The 13,364-nt window shown below is 46.9% G+C and overlaps 1 protein-coding gene across 2 annotated transcripts; it reads left to right on the top strand.

Annotated features, from left to right (window-relative positions):
• The first annotated feature begins 626 nt into the window (after window positions 1-626).
• On the top strand, window positions 627-10,380 carry GORAB (golgin, RAB6 interacting). Of its 2 annotated transcripts, XM_059478242.1 has the most exons (5): window positions 627-703; window positions 1,888-2,239; window positions 3,555-3,656; window positions 5,304-5,444; window positions 8,729-10,380. In XM_059478242.1, exons 1-5 carry the CDS (start codon window positions 640-642, stop codon window positions 9,183-9,185), a joined length of 1,116 nt encoding a protein of 371 aa, XP_059334225.1. In that variant the 5' UTR covers window positions 627-639; the 3' UTR covers window positions 9,186-10,380. The 2 variants fall into 2 exon arrangements, with proteins under 2 accessions (XP_059334225.1, XP_059334226.1); XM_059478243.1 differs by lacking the exon at window positions 8,729-10,380 and having other exon boundaries at window positions 5,304-5,448.
• Window positions 10,381-13,364: the final 2,984 nt, after the last annotated feature.

The following is a 13,364-nucleotide window of genomic DNA, read 5'->3' as shown; positions in this document are numbered from 1 at the left end:
AGATCAGCTTGGACAGGGCTTGGAGCAGCCTGGTCTAGTGGAAGATGTCCCTGCCCATCACAGGGGTTTGCAACTGCTTGAACTTTAAATCCCTTTAATCCCTTCCAGCCCAAAGCATCCAGGGCTTCCCTGATTTCCTCACGCTGTGATTTCCTCAGTGTTGTCACTGTAACTTAGTAGACACGCTGGAGCAGGATCTCACCTGCTTACAACTTAATTATGAATCATAAATTGCATGGGGGTAGGCGTGTTGTTCCTTGAAGTCTGTTTGCTTTTTCAGGGAGCGAAAAGCATTTCTCTCCCTCTCCATTTCAGCCTCATTAGCCGGGACCCACTGAGCCCTGCTCCCTCACAGACTGGACTGGATAAGCTCAGAAATCTTTTCCAAGCTAATAGACTCTGTGATTCTTTATGGCACTGAGTTCTGAGGAGCCGCGGACGTGCCCGCTATGGCAGCTTTTCCCTCTATCTCTCTCTTCCCTCATGCCGCCATCTTGCCCACCCCGCCCCGCCGCCGCGGAGCCTCGAGGCCCCCTCAGGCCGGGCTGTCCGCGGCGTTCGCCTGCGGCGGCGTTGCGGCGGTGCCGGGGCAGCCGCGGGGCCTGAGGAGGAGGAGGTGGAGGAGGAGGAGGGAGCGCCATGGCCGAGGCCTGGGCCGGCTTCTCGCAGGAGGAGCTGCGGCGGCTGCGGGGGCAGCGCCCAGGTACGCACCGCACCGCGGCGGGAGCGCCCGGGGACTGGGGGACAGCGGGGCGCGGAGGAAGAGCCCGGGTGTCGGCACGGCGTTAGCCCCCGCAGCTGCACCTGCCGCCCATCGCCCCTCAGCGCCCCATCTCCGCAGCCCCTCCAGCCGCATCTCGGTGCTCCCCTCAGCCCCTCCATCCACACCTCTGTCCCTCCTCTCAGCCCCTCCATCACACCTCTATCCCTCCTCTCAGCCCCTCCATCACACCTCTATCCCTTCCCTCAGCCCCTCCATCCACACCTCTATCCCTTCCCTCAGCCCCTCCATCCACACCTCCAACCCTCCCCTCAGCCCTTCCATCCCCACCTCTAACCCTTCCCTCAGCCCTTCCATCCCCACCTCTAACCCTTCCCTCAGCCTGGCCCCTCCATCCACATCCCTATCCCTCCCCTCAGTCCCTCCATCTACATCTCTATCTCTTCCCTCAGCCCCTCTATCCACACCTTAATATGGTTTTTGGTTGCCCAGACAGCTCTGGTAGAGCCCGTCTTTGACGAAGCCCTTCTACTGTGAAAAAATGCGTATTTTATGATTGGCTTTTTGCAAATATTCAAATGAATATTATATGTGTCGTGTTAGAAAGTGATGCTGTATTAATTCTCTTAAGTACTGTGGTAAATATAGTTTTAGGTTATAACAAAATGTTAAAATAGAAACTGTGCTATGTAGGATACTTTTTGAAAGAAAGGACTCACAGTGAGATAGCAGCCACAGGACACCTGAACCTTTCAGAGAAAGAGAATTTATTGCTCCATTATCAGGAGAAATGAACTTCTTCCCACCTCACTCGGGCAGGATGACACCATCAGGATTATGAGGAAAAAGCTGACACTGCCCAGACAGAATCCTGTATTTGAATGGAATTTATGCATCATGGATGAGGTGTGTGAATATGCGACAGGCTGTTGTTTTTAAGGGTTAATCCTCTGTTAACGTGGGTCCTCTTTCGGGCTTATTTTGCCCTGAAAGAGGTACCCAGACTGTAACTCTTTGTTTCTATTGTCTCGAATTGCCCTAATCCAAATTGTCCAAATACTTGTTACTCTAATTATATTACTATTTTTATAACCATTTGATAACTATTAAACTTTTAAAATGTTAGCGTTTTCCACCATACTGACATTTGTTTTTAACCCTGACAGATCTGTACGAGCCCTCAGCCCACCCCCGGCAGCAGCAGCAGCCGCCTCGCCCCCAGGCCGTGCCCAAGACTCGGCAGCAATTGCAGCGGGAAAAAGCGCTGCAGCAGCAGAGCCAGAGGCTGGGGCTGCAGGGGGGAGCAGCCTCCGTCACCCCGGAGCAGCTGCTCTCTGCTCCACAAGCCAGACCCGGTGACCCCCAGCAGCCCGGGGCGGCCCATGGGGGCGAAAGGCAGAGGGACAGCCGGGAGCAGCAGGAGGGAGGGACGGCGGCAGAGTCGTGTAATGGCAGGGACAGCGGCCAGCCCTGCCCTGCAAAGCCCGGCAGCCACGTGGAGAGGAAGAAAGTGGAATTGTTAGTAAGTCGGTGAAATCGTGGGGTGGGGTTTGTTGCTCTCTGTTGATTCGTTCTTTGGTTGTGAGTCAACTTCTGTGTGTCTGACAGGAAGCTCTGGGAGATGAAATAATTCCATTTTCTACCAGGCAGCATCTCTGTGGAGAAGCACCAGTGGCTTCTCTGAAATGCTAAACTCAGAAGGATGCAGGAGGTTGTGTTTTGCAGAGATGGGCCTGGAGAGGCTGCTGGTTGTGCTGCTGAGATCATCACCTGCCTGCACTCCCTGCACCAGGGCAGCAGCACCTTGAGAGCTCAGATTGCTCCTCACCAGCAGGACTGGCTGTTCCTCTCATTTTTGTGGTGGGAAAAACACAGGCACTGCTTGTCTGGGGAGAAAGCAGCTGGAGCTTTGCTGAGGATTTTTTCACACTGCTGAAAGCAAATGGCATTTTAGGTGCAGCAGTCACCTCCTGAATCTGCTGGATTCTTCTCAGCCTGGACACTTGAATTTAAATCTCACTAAAAGTATTTCTGAGTATATGTGAGGTCTTAGGAATGGGGGGATCAGGACAAATCTGAAGAGATGTGCAGAAATGTTTGTTAATGGCTGAGCTATTTGGGCATTTTTAAGTTCAGTCTCCTTGAGTGAGGGCATGAAGAACATGGTGAGGTGGAAAGCAGCAAACGGTTCTTTGTTTCTCCTAAATCCTGCCACAAGTTGTGCCCCCTCACTGACACCTGGCCTTCCATCTCTGGGATGGTTTTATTTCTGAGGAGGTGTAGCCTAGAAAATGGAAACTGTATCAGTCTTTCACTGGTGGCAAAAGGAAATTCTTGTTCTTCTCTGCTGCTTGTTTTCATTATAACTCCTACCAACCTTTCATTTGTGTCCATTTAATTATTTGGGAGCTGTACTGTAAAGCAGACCTGGGAAAGAATCTGTTTTATGGGAAAAAACATTTCCAAAAAGAGGCTGTGTTGGCAGACTGAACAGATGGTGACAGCACCCAGTAAGAAACTTGAAACTGCTTCTACCTGATAGGGAAGCACATCCTGTACATGAAAAATTCTGGAAAAGTGCTCCACGCAACTTATTTGGTTATGCAGATTTTAGTTCTGATCAGCAGATTTGATCTGGTAATGCTTTATTGGTCTGATGATTCTTTCCTCAGAACCAAAACCTGTTTATTGTTCCTTCGACTTTTTAAAGAGCTTGCTCCAGAATATGTGGTGGTGAATATTTGTGTTGCAGTGTGGGCAGCAGGGAGAGAAATGAACTTTCTGGGAGAGAAATGAACTTTCTGTTGATTTTGATGCTCTTGTCCATGAGCAGGCAGGAGAAATCCCGGTGGGAGATCCTCCAGCAGGAGCAGCGGCTGATAGAAGAGAAGAACAAACGCAAGAAGGCACTGCTGGCCAGAGCCATTGCTGAGAGGTGGGGCTGGGCTGACTCTGCATCTGCAACCAGTTTCATATTTGAATTGAATCTCACTTTTTCCTCTCCTCTCTGCTCTGTGAGCAGCTGTGATGGACGTTTCCCTTGGATGACAAGTGCTGGCTAAGAAGTTGTCACTAAGCTTTTCACACTTGCCAAGCTGCAGCTCTGTGTGCAAATGATTACACAACTGGAGGAGTAGCTGAAGTCCTTAAATTTGTTAGTGAGGTCATGTTTGGAAGGTTGGGGTGCTCAGGTGCTTGTCCATGCTCTGGTCCTGATCTGTTTTTGCTGGTTGTAAGGGATGTTTATTTGATTTGTAACCTGTGAGAAGAAGCTGTTTCTGTTTGGACTTCTGGCTCATTAGTGTGTGAAAATGTTAAAAAAAGGAGATGACCAGCTTTAAGAAGTGTTTTACCACTGGGTGACTAGAAATTATAAAATTGCACATATTCTCACAGTGGTTAGCTCCTGCTCTTCAGGGGACCAGGCTTTATGGCACTGAGGTAGTTTAAGAGTCTAAGGAAGGCAAAGTTTGTAGGGAAGGATGTTGGAACAGCTGATAACACTGGATCAGGGACAGTGATGTGAAGTTTTCAGGCTTGCAGTGCTCTCCCAGGCATGTGTTATGTTCTGCCCATCAGAGCCCTTGTGTAGCACAGGTGAACAAAGGAAAATTTCATTTTCCTTTGCCAGGCAGGGATAAAACACAAGCACCTTAGAGTCACTGCAGGGCATCAAACATGGGTGTGGCCACCAGGTTTGGTTCTGCAAACAAAGCCGGTGTTACCTGTGTCACTCAAAGACCTTCCTCAGGCTCCCAGCAATACCACAGGCTGGCTGTTTCCCTCCACCTGCACCAGCTGGTCAAATGAGAGATGCTGGCCCTGCCTGCACACCCAGCCTTGCTTTCAGGGACCTGCCCTGGGTGTAAGCAGTGGCTGAGAAGCACCATTTTGCTGGTGGTGATGAATGATGGCAAAGTGAGGTGGTGTAAAAGCTTGTGGAAAGTCACTTGGCTGGCTTGGGAGTGAAATCCATCAAAGCTTGTTGCCCTCAGTAACATTTCATTTTCAGGACTTAGGAATGAATGGCCTAGTTGAAAAAGGTTACAGAAGGCTTGATTGAAATCCTTTGTGTTTAATGTAAAACTTTCCATTCACTTCATTGGGGTTTGGCTGGGCCTTTTGGGAATAATTTTACAAAATGGAAATCAAGCTTAGGTTAGGTGACTTTTTGGCCCCTGCTAACTGGGCTCCTTTGAAAGGGGATATTTGCAGGACTAAAAACCCTTCCCCCTCTCACTTCCCCCCAAGCCATTTCCTGTTTCCTTACACTGAGAACTACTTAGATACAGCAGCTTCTTGTGTGTTTCCACAGTGAAGAAACACAATCCATTTTAGGCACTTTGATTATAGTCATTACATAATTTTGCCCTGCTCCTTTAATAGCAGGCATTTTAGATCCCTGTGGATGCTAAAAAAGATCAAAAGCCCTACACCATAAAGGAGAAACCTTCTCAATAGGTCCTACAGAGGTCACTTGCTCTGCAAGTGAAACGGGGCCCAGTATGTCAAGAAGAGAGGCTTGAAAAGGAAATTAAAACAACAACAGCCAAAAAAAAAAAAAATTATCTTCCTTTTGCAGATCCAAAAGAACCCAGGCTGAAGCAGTGAAGCTGAAGAGGATTCAGAAGGAGCTGCAGGCTCTGGATGAGATGGTGTCTGCTGACATCGGCATCCTGAGGAACCGCATTGACCAGGCCAGCCTGGAGTACTCCCATGCACGGTGAGTGCAGCCAGGGAGGGCTCAGGGAGCAGCCCTGACTGAGGGAGGGGAAAGTGCTGCTTCCTTTCACTGGGCACTCATGAATTCCTGTCACTGTGATAACCTGTAGCTGGAACAGTCACAGTCTGGGGGGTTTTTAGTTCTGGCAGTAAAAGTATGCTTTTTATTTCCTAATTTTTCCCCTGGAATCTGGGAACTGAAGTGGGTTTTCTGATTGGAGACTGCTGTCACGAGACACAGGTCCTGCTTTAAGTGTGCAGTTGTCCAAAAGCCCTGCTTTATTGTTTCAAGGTTGTTTGCTTTGTCTCAGGGGAAAGAGGTTTTTCTTGAAAAGTCCTGAAATGAAAATCCTGTCCAGGGAAATTTGCTTGTTCATGACAGCTCTGGTCCTGCTGGAATCAATGGGACCCATTAAGCTTAAAACACATAATCCTGCTGAAGCATTTTTGCAACTAGGACCAAAAATTGAAGGAAGAGGGAAGCTTTTAACCCTTCACAATGTGCCTTTAAACACTGTGGGTGTGATGAGTTCCTTAAAGGCAAGAAATGAATGGGAGCACCCCATGAGCTGTGGGTAAACCACAACATCAGTAGATAAACAGCAGCATGTTTGTGCAGCCAGTTCATAAAGCAGAAACGTTCACCCGTGGTTTTGGGTTCACCATTCAATGTGCTAAATGCTCATTTCTCCTTCTGACTTCTGCCATACCATCCTGACCACAGGCCAATAAAGCTGGTAATTAGTCTTGAAAAAAAATAGCAGTGGTAGCTAAAATAATTAAGATGTCTTTGGTGTAATCATAATCTGAAATGTCTGAGATTAACTGTAGTTAGTGTAGCTGATTGCAAAATTTCACGTCCTCAAGAGGAAAAACATTTCAATGGATTTTAGGTTTCATCTGGTTTCCAAAAACATTAAATGCTCCTGAAATCTTCTTACCCAAGTTTTGTAATAATATATCTATTTGAAATGTTTACTGGCTAAAGAGCACAAGCAGCCCTTGACATGAGGAAAGCTGTTTTTAATGACAATAGCAAAAGGAGATGCTAGTAGGACAAATAGGTAAACTTCACCAAAATCTTAATGACTTTCATTAATTTAGTAGGTGTTTTCTTGAGGGAGGGATTTGACAATGTGAGGTAGATACTTCCAGTGTTGTAGTTCTTATGAGCCAAAGCCAATTTACTTTTAAGTGGAGTCTTTTAAAGCAGCTTATTATTATTTGCCTTTTGTTCTAAGGATAAAACACAAAGCACTTCAGTGCATTCAGAAGTGTAATATTAAATAGTCTTGAGAACATACCTAGTTAGCAGCATTTAACAATTGCTGTGGAATAGAATTTTTGTAAATACAATGTGACTAATAGGTGGGAATTCAGCCCAGAGGTTTATCTGTGCAGATGTTTCCAGCATAGCATTGGTTTTGCCACTTCAGGTATCTGACCCAGAGAAATCTTGACTTTCTTGAGGGGGAAACATAAGTGGGCATCTTCTGTCCACTGCAGACATTGCCTTTACAGCTGGGTAAAAGTTATTATATAAAAGAAGATACTTGGGAAGGCTTTTCTGTATCTTATTTATTTCTGTGTCGCTAAGTGAAGGACCTCTCCCATCTTTCTGCTGCTTTGTTTAAGCAGATACTGGAATCTGATCTTATAAAAGAGCTGGATTATTTATTCAACCACCTTACTAATACTGGTTTTGTGAGTGTTCTGTGAGGCTGCAAAAGCCTTTGTGTGTTCCCTTCCCTGATGAGCAAAATTGCATCTATCTTTTAATTAGAATTAATACACAGGTTCACTGATGTAGTGAAAGATGCATCATTAATGTGGACACCAGCCATTAAAGTGCTAGAAATTCTCTGTTAACTCAATAAATACTTCAGATATTCCCTTCTTGCTGAATCTGTCATGACAGGGAGTGCACATTGGCAGGAGGTGAGTGTCAGGACAGATGCTTGCAGTAAAATTCTACATCTGTGTTGATGTCACATGCTGTGTCAGTCTGTGCTGCCCCTGATTTTCTGAGCATGGCTATGGGTGGCCAGAAAAGCACATGATCCAAATGTCAACGTGCTCCATGGAGCATCTGTATCTGTAGGGGTGGTTGGGTTAGAAAAACACCCAACTGCTCTGGGGTGTTTCAGTTCATTAGAAGTGTGAAAACACTGCCATTTCTGGTGGGTTCTTTCTGCTGCCAGTGATGCATCTCTTCAAACAGCAGTAAAAATGGGTGCTTGAGATGCAACCTGAGCAACTTAACTCTGGGAACACACAACAGAGCCCTCAGTGCCCAGAGAAGTTTTGATCAACTCCTTCTTATTTTCTTCCTGCTTGCTAATGTGGCAGCATGTCACAAACAGCTGGCACAATGCATTGCACAGCACGTTGCATTCCAGGGCTTCTCAAAGTACCTGTGCCTCTGTCACAGTGTGAGGTGCAGTGAGAATGAACCCTCCAAAAATGCTGCTGTGTGTGTCACAGTGTGAGGTGCAGTGAGAATGAACCCTCCAGAAATGCTGCTGTGTGTGCCAGAGTGTGAGGTGCAGTGAGAATGAACCCTCCAGTGAGAATGAACCCTCCAGAAATGCTGCTGCTGTATCAGTGTGGGGTGCAGTGAGAATGAACCCTCCAGAAATGCTGCTGTGTGTGCCAGAGTGTGAGGTGCAGTGAGAATGAACCCTCCAGAAATGCTGCTGCTGTATCAGTGTGGGGTGCAGTGAGAATGAACCCTCCAGAAATGTGCTGCTGTATCAGTGTGGGGTGCAGTGAGAATGAACCCTCCAGAAATGTGCTGCTGTATCAGTGTGAGGTGCAGTGAGAATGAACCCTCCAGTGAGAATGAACCCTCCAGAGATGCTGCTGCTGTATCAGTGTGAGGTGCAGTGAGAATGAACCCTCCAGTGAGAATGAACCCTCCAGAGATGCTGCTGCTGTGCCAGTGTGAGGTGCAGTGAGAATGAACCCTCCAGAAATGCTGCTGCTGTATCAATGTGGGGTGCAGTGAGAATGAACCCTCCAGAGATGCTGCTGTGTGTGTCAGTGTGAGGTGCAGTGAGAATTGACCCTCCAGAAATGCTGCTGTGTCAGTGTGGGGTGCAGTGAGAATGAACCCTCCAGAAATGCTGCTGTGTCAGTGTGAGGTGCAGTGAGAATGAACCCTCCAGAAATGTGCTGCTGTATCAGTGTGAGGTGCAGTGAGAATGAACCCTCCAGAAATGCTGCTGCTGTGTCAGTGTGAGGTGCAGTGAGAATGAACCCTCCAGAAATGTGCTGCTTTTGCAGGAAGCGCTACGACAAGGCCGAGTCCGAGTTCGTGGCGGCCAAGCTGGAGCTGCAGCACAAGACAGAGCTGAAGGAGCACCTGACAGAGCACCTGTGCACCATCATCCAGCAGAACGAGCTGCGCAAGGCCAGGAAGCTGCAGGAGTTGATGCAGCAGCTGGACGTGCAGGCAGATGAGGAGAACCTGGAGCTGGAGATTGAGGTGGAACAGATGCTGCTGCAGCAGCAGGAGGCAGAAGCAGGGAGACAATCCAGCCACGCTGGGACAGCCCAGGAGAAGCCTGCTGCCAGTGGTGTGGGGCAGGAGAGCCAGCAGGCTGACCATGCTGCTGCTGCTTCTCCTGCAGTTTCTGAACAATCTCAAAACCCCAGGACCAAATCCCTCTCCAGCATGGACAGCCAAACTCAGGCAGTAAATGTGACTTCAGGAAACTCCCCAGCTTGTTCTGCCACATGACTGCTGGGTGCAGATAAGCCAGTGGCTGTGGATGAGGTACTCTGCAGGCTTGTGGCTGTGTGTTGTATCTGGGCTTCAGCAATGCACTTCATTTCTCTTTTTATTGTTTCCAAATTTTAAAGGCTCTTTTCTTGCCACAAGACCCATTTGGGATTCATCATCTATCATCATTCTGGTGTATGTTCATGTTCTGCTGCCCAGCTCTTCATGGGCTTTTGTGCCTTCCTGAATCAGGACACTTGGAAGTGAACAGTAGGGTTTGTCCAAATGTTTTCAGCTTTTTGATACTCCAGGATGCCTGTTCTGAGCAAGAGAAAGATACCTGGGTTTCCTTCAGAACACGTTCTGACAACTGCAATAGGATGTTTGTCTTCCTCTGTATCCATAAGGGATTAGTTTCCAACGGTTTCTCCTGCTGTCAAACCCAAGTGCTTACATTAATTGCCTTCCTAGGGGTTACTCTTCCCTGATTTAAGGGAAATTTGCATATTGAGGCAGTTGTAATACCTCATATTTATCACTTCCTTTCAGACAGTGCTGAATCATGAAGCTGTACATTGATAACACTATTAGCTATGAAATCACAGCTGCAAGGGCTTAACAAAAAGGATGGGTTACAGTTTAAGACATTGCAGAATGTAGAAGTAGAAACACACAAAAGAGTGTGTTACATTTAAAGCTGTTCCATTGCAGAGATTTTTCTCTGTTGTAGTTGCCTCAAAGTGCCAATAATTAGCCAATAATTCATTTTGTAATGAATAATCCCCACACTATATTGGAAATAAACCTATTTTTGTAGAACATTTAATACATTTTCCTGCCTGAAGAGCAGGTTAGTACCCCAAAGAAGTTCAGCTGATTTGCTCTATTGCTCTTGAAAGGCTTTAAAAAGCTATTCCAGGTGCAGAAAGCCTCAGGAATTAAAAGAGAACATACGAAAATCTCCCATAGACTGATTGCAGCTGCAAACTCTGCACTCACAGTTAACCTCTGGATACCAGGGAAGTGTGGGAATGGTTCCTGGAATACCTGAATGTGCTGGGTGTGAGTTTATGAATGAGCTGCTGAATGACACCACCGAGTCTATAAATGGGACAGTGATTGTCTCTATGGCTTGAACAGTGGAAAAACATGTCACTACATTTCAGTTTTATCCTATTAATAAATCAGTGCATCTTGTGTGCAGTGTGTTTACTTTCAGTTGTGATATCTGAGCCTAATACAGGGATCCAAGCCTGATTTTCCACAGGAGATGATAAATGGTAGAATCAGATCCATCCTTTGGCAACTTTCTGCTGGGCAAAAATAAAACCTCAAAAAAGGCTGCTCCAAAATATGGAAATGCATGAAGTGAAGACATGGCAGGATACAGCTTGGCAGGAATCTTTTCAACTAACTGGCTCAGGGCAGCGGTGGAAAATCTCTCCTGGTGCCTTCCATACACAGGAGAAAGTGGGATAAATACGTCTCCTACAGCAGCCACTCATAATTTGGGCTAAGTGGAGTTAGAATCTAACTCCAAAGTGGTATTAGAAATACATGTGAAGCATTGCTCTGTTGCTGGTACACTGCATTGCCTGTGATTTTGCTGGAAAACCTGACCTAAAAGCAGAGATTTGATGGTATTGTGAAAAAATTTAAAATTACTTCCTTTGCTGTGTCTGCTGTTGCAGGACACCTTGTAGCGACCTGCTGCTGGTTTTCAGAATGGGATACCAGTAAGTGCAGCAATAATTTAATTGTACCATTCCTTTTCCATCCTCTGCAGCTGTCCCCAGTTGTTCCTCAAGAGACTCAAAGGCCTGGAGGATAGGTCTGTTCCTCATTACAGTTGTGTTCAGCTCATCAGGGACACACAGAAAAGCTTCTGACAGAAGAGTTGAATTGCAAATGGTATTTACAGAAATCACACAGACACCATTTTGCATGTAATTTATGGCTCTCTGGTAGGCTAAATTGTGGTTAGAATATTTCCACACCTTGTTGTCACAGGTAAGATTATTGTTCGAACTCTGAAAATGGTGTTCCAAAAAATTCCAAGTCCAAAGACTGTTTGACAACTGCTTAAGGTTATGAGTTTCCTAAAAGGGAATAAGTTTATATGCAACAAAACTGCTTAAAGGCTGAAACATTCTTGTATACCATTCTGATAGCGCTGTTTCTGCCTGAGAGGGAAGATGCTGTTAAATTCAGCAATTTCTGTTTTCTTACAAGTCTCCCGTTGAAGTTGTGGCCAGTTCTCTTTGTCTTTAACTTCTGAGCCTGCAAAGTGAAGTGGACTGGCTGGAAGCCACGTGGAACAGCCACATGGAGTAACAATAGCTGCTCTGGCTGGGCAGGGAGCTGAAGAGTTAATTTGTTTGATCTCAGCTGTGAAGCCTTTCTCTGACGTGTGATATAAACCACTACCACGGTGTCAGTTCCACTTTGGAAGTTCACAAATGTTTTGATGGGTGCCAGTGTGCCGGTTTAAAATTCCCCCTGTGCCGGAGCCAAGGAGTCCAGTCCTAATTGTAACAACATGTGTGCTGGTCAGAAATGCCAGGAGATGCTTTTGGGTTGTTTTTTTTTCTTGTTTCTCCTTGAAGGAAAAAGAACTGTTGGAATTGAGGCTCTTCAAGCAAATCCATGTCTACCTTTGTGGCAGCTGATGTCACAATGTTAGTCCTGCTGCCCCAGGTGTGCACTAAGGGCAGGTGTGCTGTCAACTTTTGTGTCTCTTCAGAAGAATGGAAAGCTCAGCACAGCTCAGGAATGAGTGGGCAGATTTTTAGTGAGCACCTCTGGCACAGGTAGAGGTAAAAGTCTGAGTGTGAAGTGGGCTGGGGTTGGACACCCATGGCAGGGAAAATGGAGATGTGCGATGTCTGACAGTAACACTGCAGGGCTTGGCACAGGGCACTCTGCTCTGGCAACGTGGCCATTCCTGTGTTGGATCACCACATTGCCATTATGGGAAGGACTGGGAAACACCAATGTTCACCACTGAGAAAGTTACAAAGCACAGTATAATTATCCATGTTGCATTTTGGCCAGGATGTCAGGATTAGCACTCCCTCCTCTGTCAAGAAATGTTTAAATGAGCACAGATGGTCATGACTCAGCCTGGGCTTCCCATGGATGTGTAGAGCATGGTGTAAAACACTTGGACAAGCCCCAATCTGATTGTGTGTCCAGCCAGATGAAGCTGGGCTCCCCAGAGCTTTGAGCATAGGGGAGCTTTCTGGGGAGGGACTCAGGTTCTCCATCAGCCATTTTTCTTCCTAATAAGACTCACTGTGATGCAGTGGAGTCTTCCTTTGGGCCTGGATCCCATCTGAACTGAATGAGGAAAAACTAGTAAGAGAGAAATGCAGAGGCTGGCCTAATGGTTGGGGGTACTCTGTTACCTGATCAGCTGCATTAGGAACATGCTAGAGGGGGATGCTCATGGCAGCTTAACCTCTGGGGAAGTTCTGGAGCCCAAGAAAGGGGCAGAGCACTGTTGATTCCCTTCCCTTCCCTTCCCTTCCCTTCCCTTCCCTTCCCTTCCCTTCCCTTCCCTTCCCTTCCCTTCCCTTCCCTTCCCTTCCCTTCCCTTCCCTTCCCTTCCCTTCCCTTCCCTTCCCTTCCCTTCCCTGTCTAGTCTGTATTTTCTGCTTAGGACAGTAGGACCTCAACATTTACTCTTCCTAACTCCCTTCTGTCAAGGTTCAAGTTTGGATTAAACACCCACACCTGAGGCCTGGAATTTCACCAGCTGCACCTTGTGTGGGATCTTGGAGCATCTGCATGTCCTGGACCAAGGTTCTGTGTCACAGTGTCTTGGGTACCTGTGCTCCTCTCCTGCACATGCCTCTACACACATAGCTGTGTACAAGGCTTCATGCAGTTGCTGAGAGAGCTCTAAAATTTTTCTGCAGGCCTGATCCATCCCAGAAATGCTATGTTCAGCATTTATATGGTGTTATATCACAATCCCTTCCCTAATTCCATGGATATCAGCAGGTGTGGCATGTAATGGACAAACGGTTTTGCCAGTGGCAGTGCAAACAGGGTGCAGGGACGTGGGCTGGTATTATAGAAACCACATGCTTGTTAAGTGCCCTGTTCAGGCTGGTCTGCATGGTCCCATTAAGGCCAGTGCTGGCTGCTTTGATGGGGCACAAGACTGGTTTCCTTCATGGTTTCCTTCATGGT

Source organism: Ammospiza nelsoni, chromosome 9 (genome assembly GCF_027579445.1).
Source record: "Ammospiza nelsoni isolate bAmmNel1 chromosome 9, bAmmNel1.pri, whole genome shotgun sequence".
Taxonomy (NCBI): Eukaryota; Metazoa; Chordata; class Aves; order Passeriformes; family Passerellidae; genus Ammospiza; species Ammospiza nelsoni.
This window is presented reverse-complemented; position numbering and strand designations above follow the sequence as displayed.

Coding starts and splice junctions, on each gene's coding strand:
- GORAB (XM_059478242.1), top strand. CDS start 640: ATGGCCGAGGCCTGGGCCGGCTTCTCGCAGGAGGAGCTGCGGCGGCTG. Junction 704..1,887: donor GCTGCGGGGGCAGCGCCCAG/GTACGCACCGCA, acceptor TAACCCTGACAG/ATCTGTACGAGCCCTCAGCC. Junction 5,445..8,728: donor CTGGAGTACTCCCATGCACG/GTGAGTGCAGCC, acceptor CTGCTTTTGCAG/GAAGCGCTACGACAAGGCCG.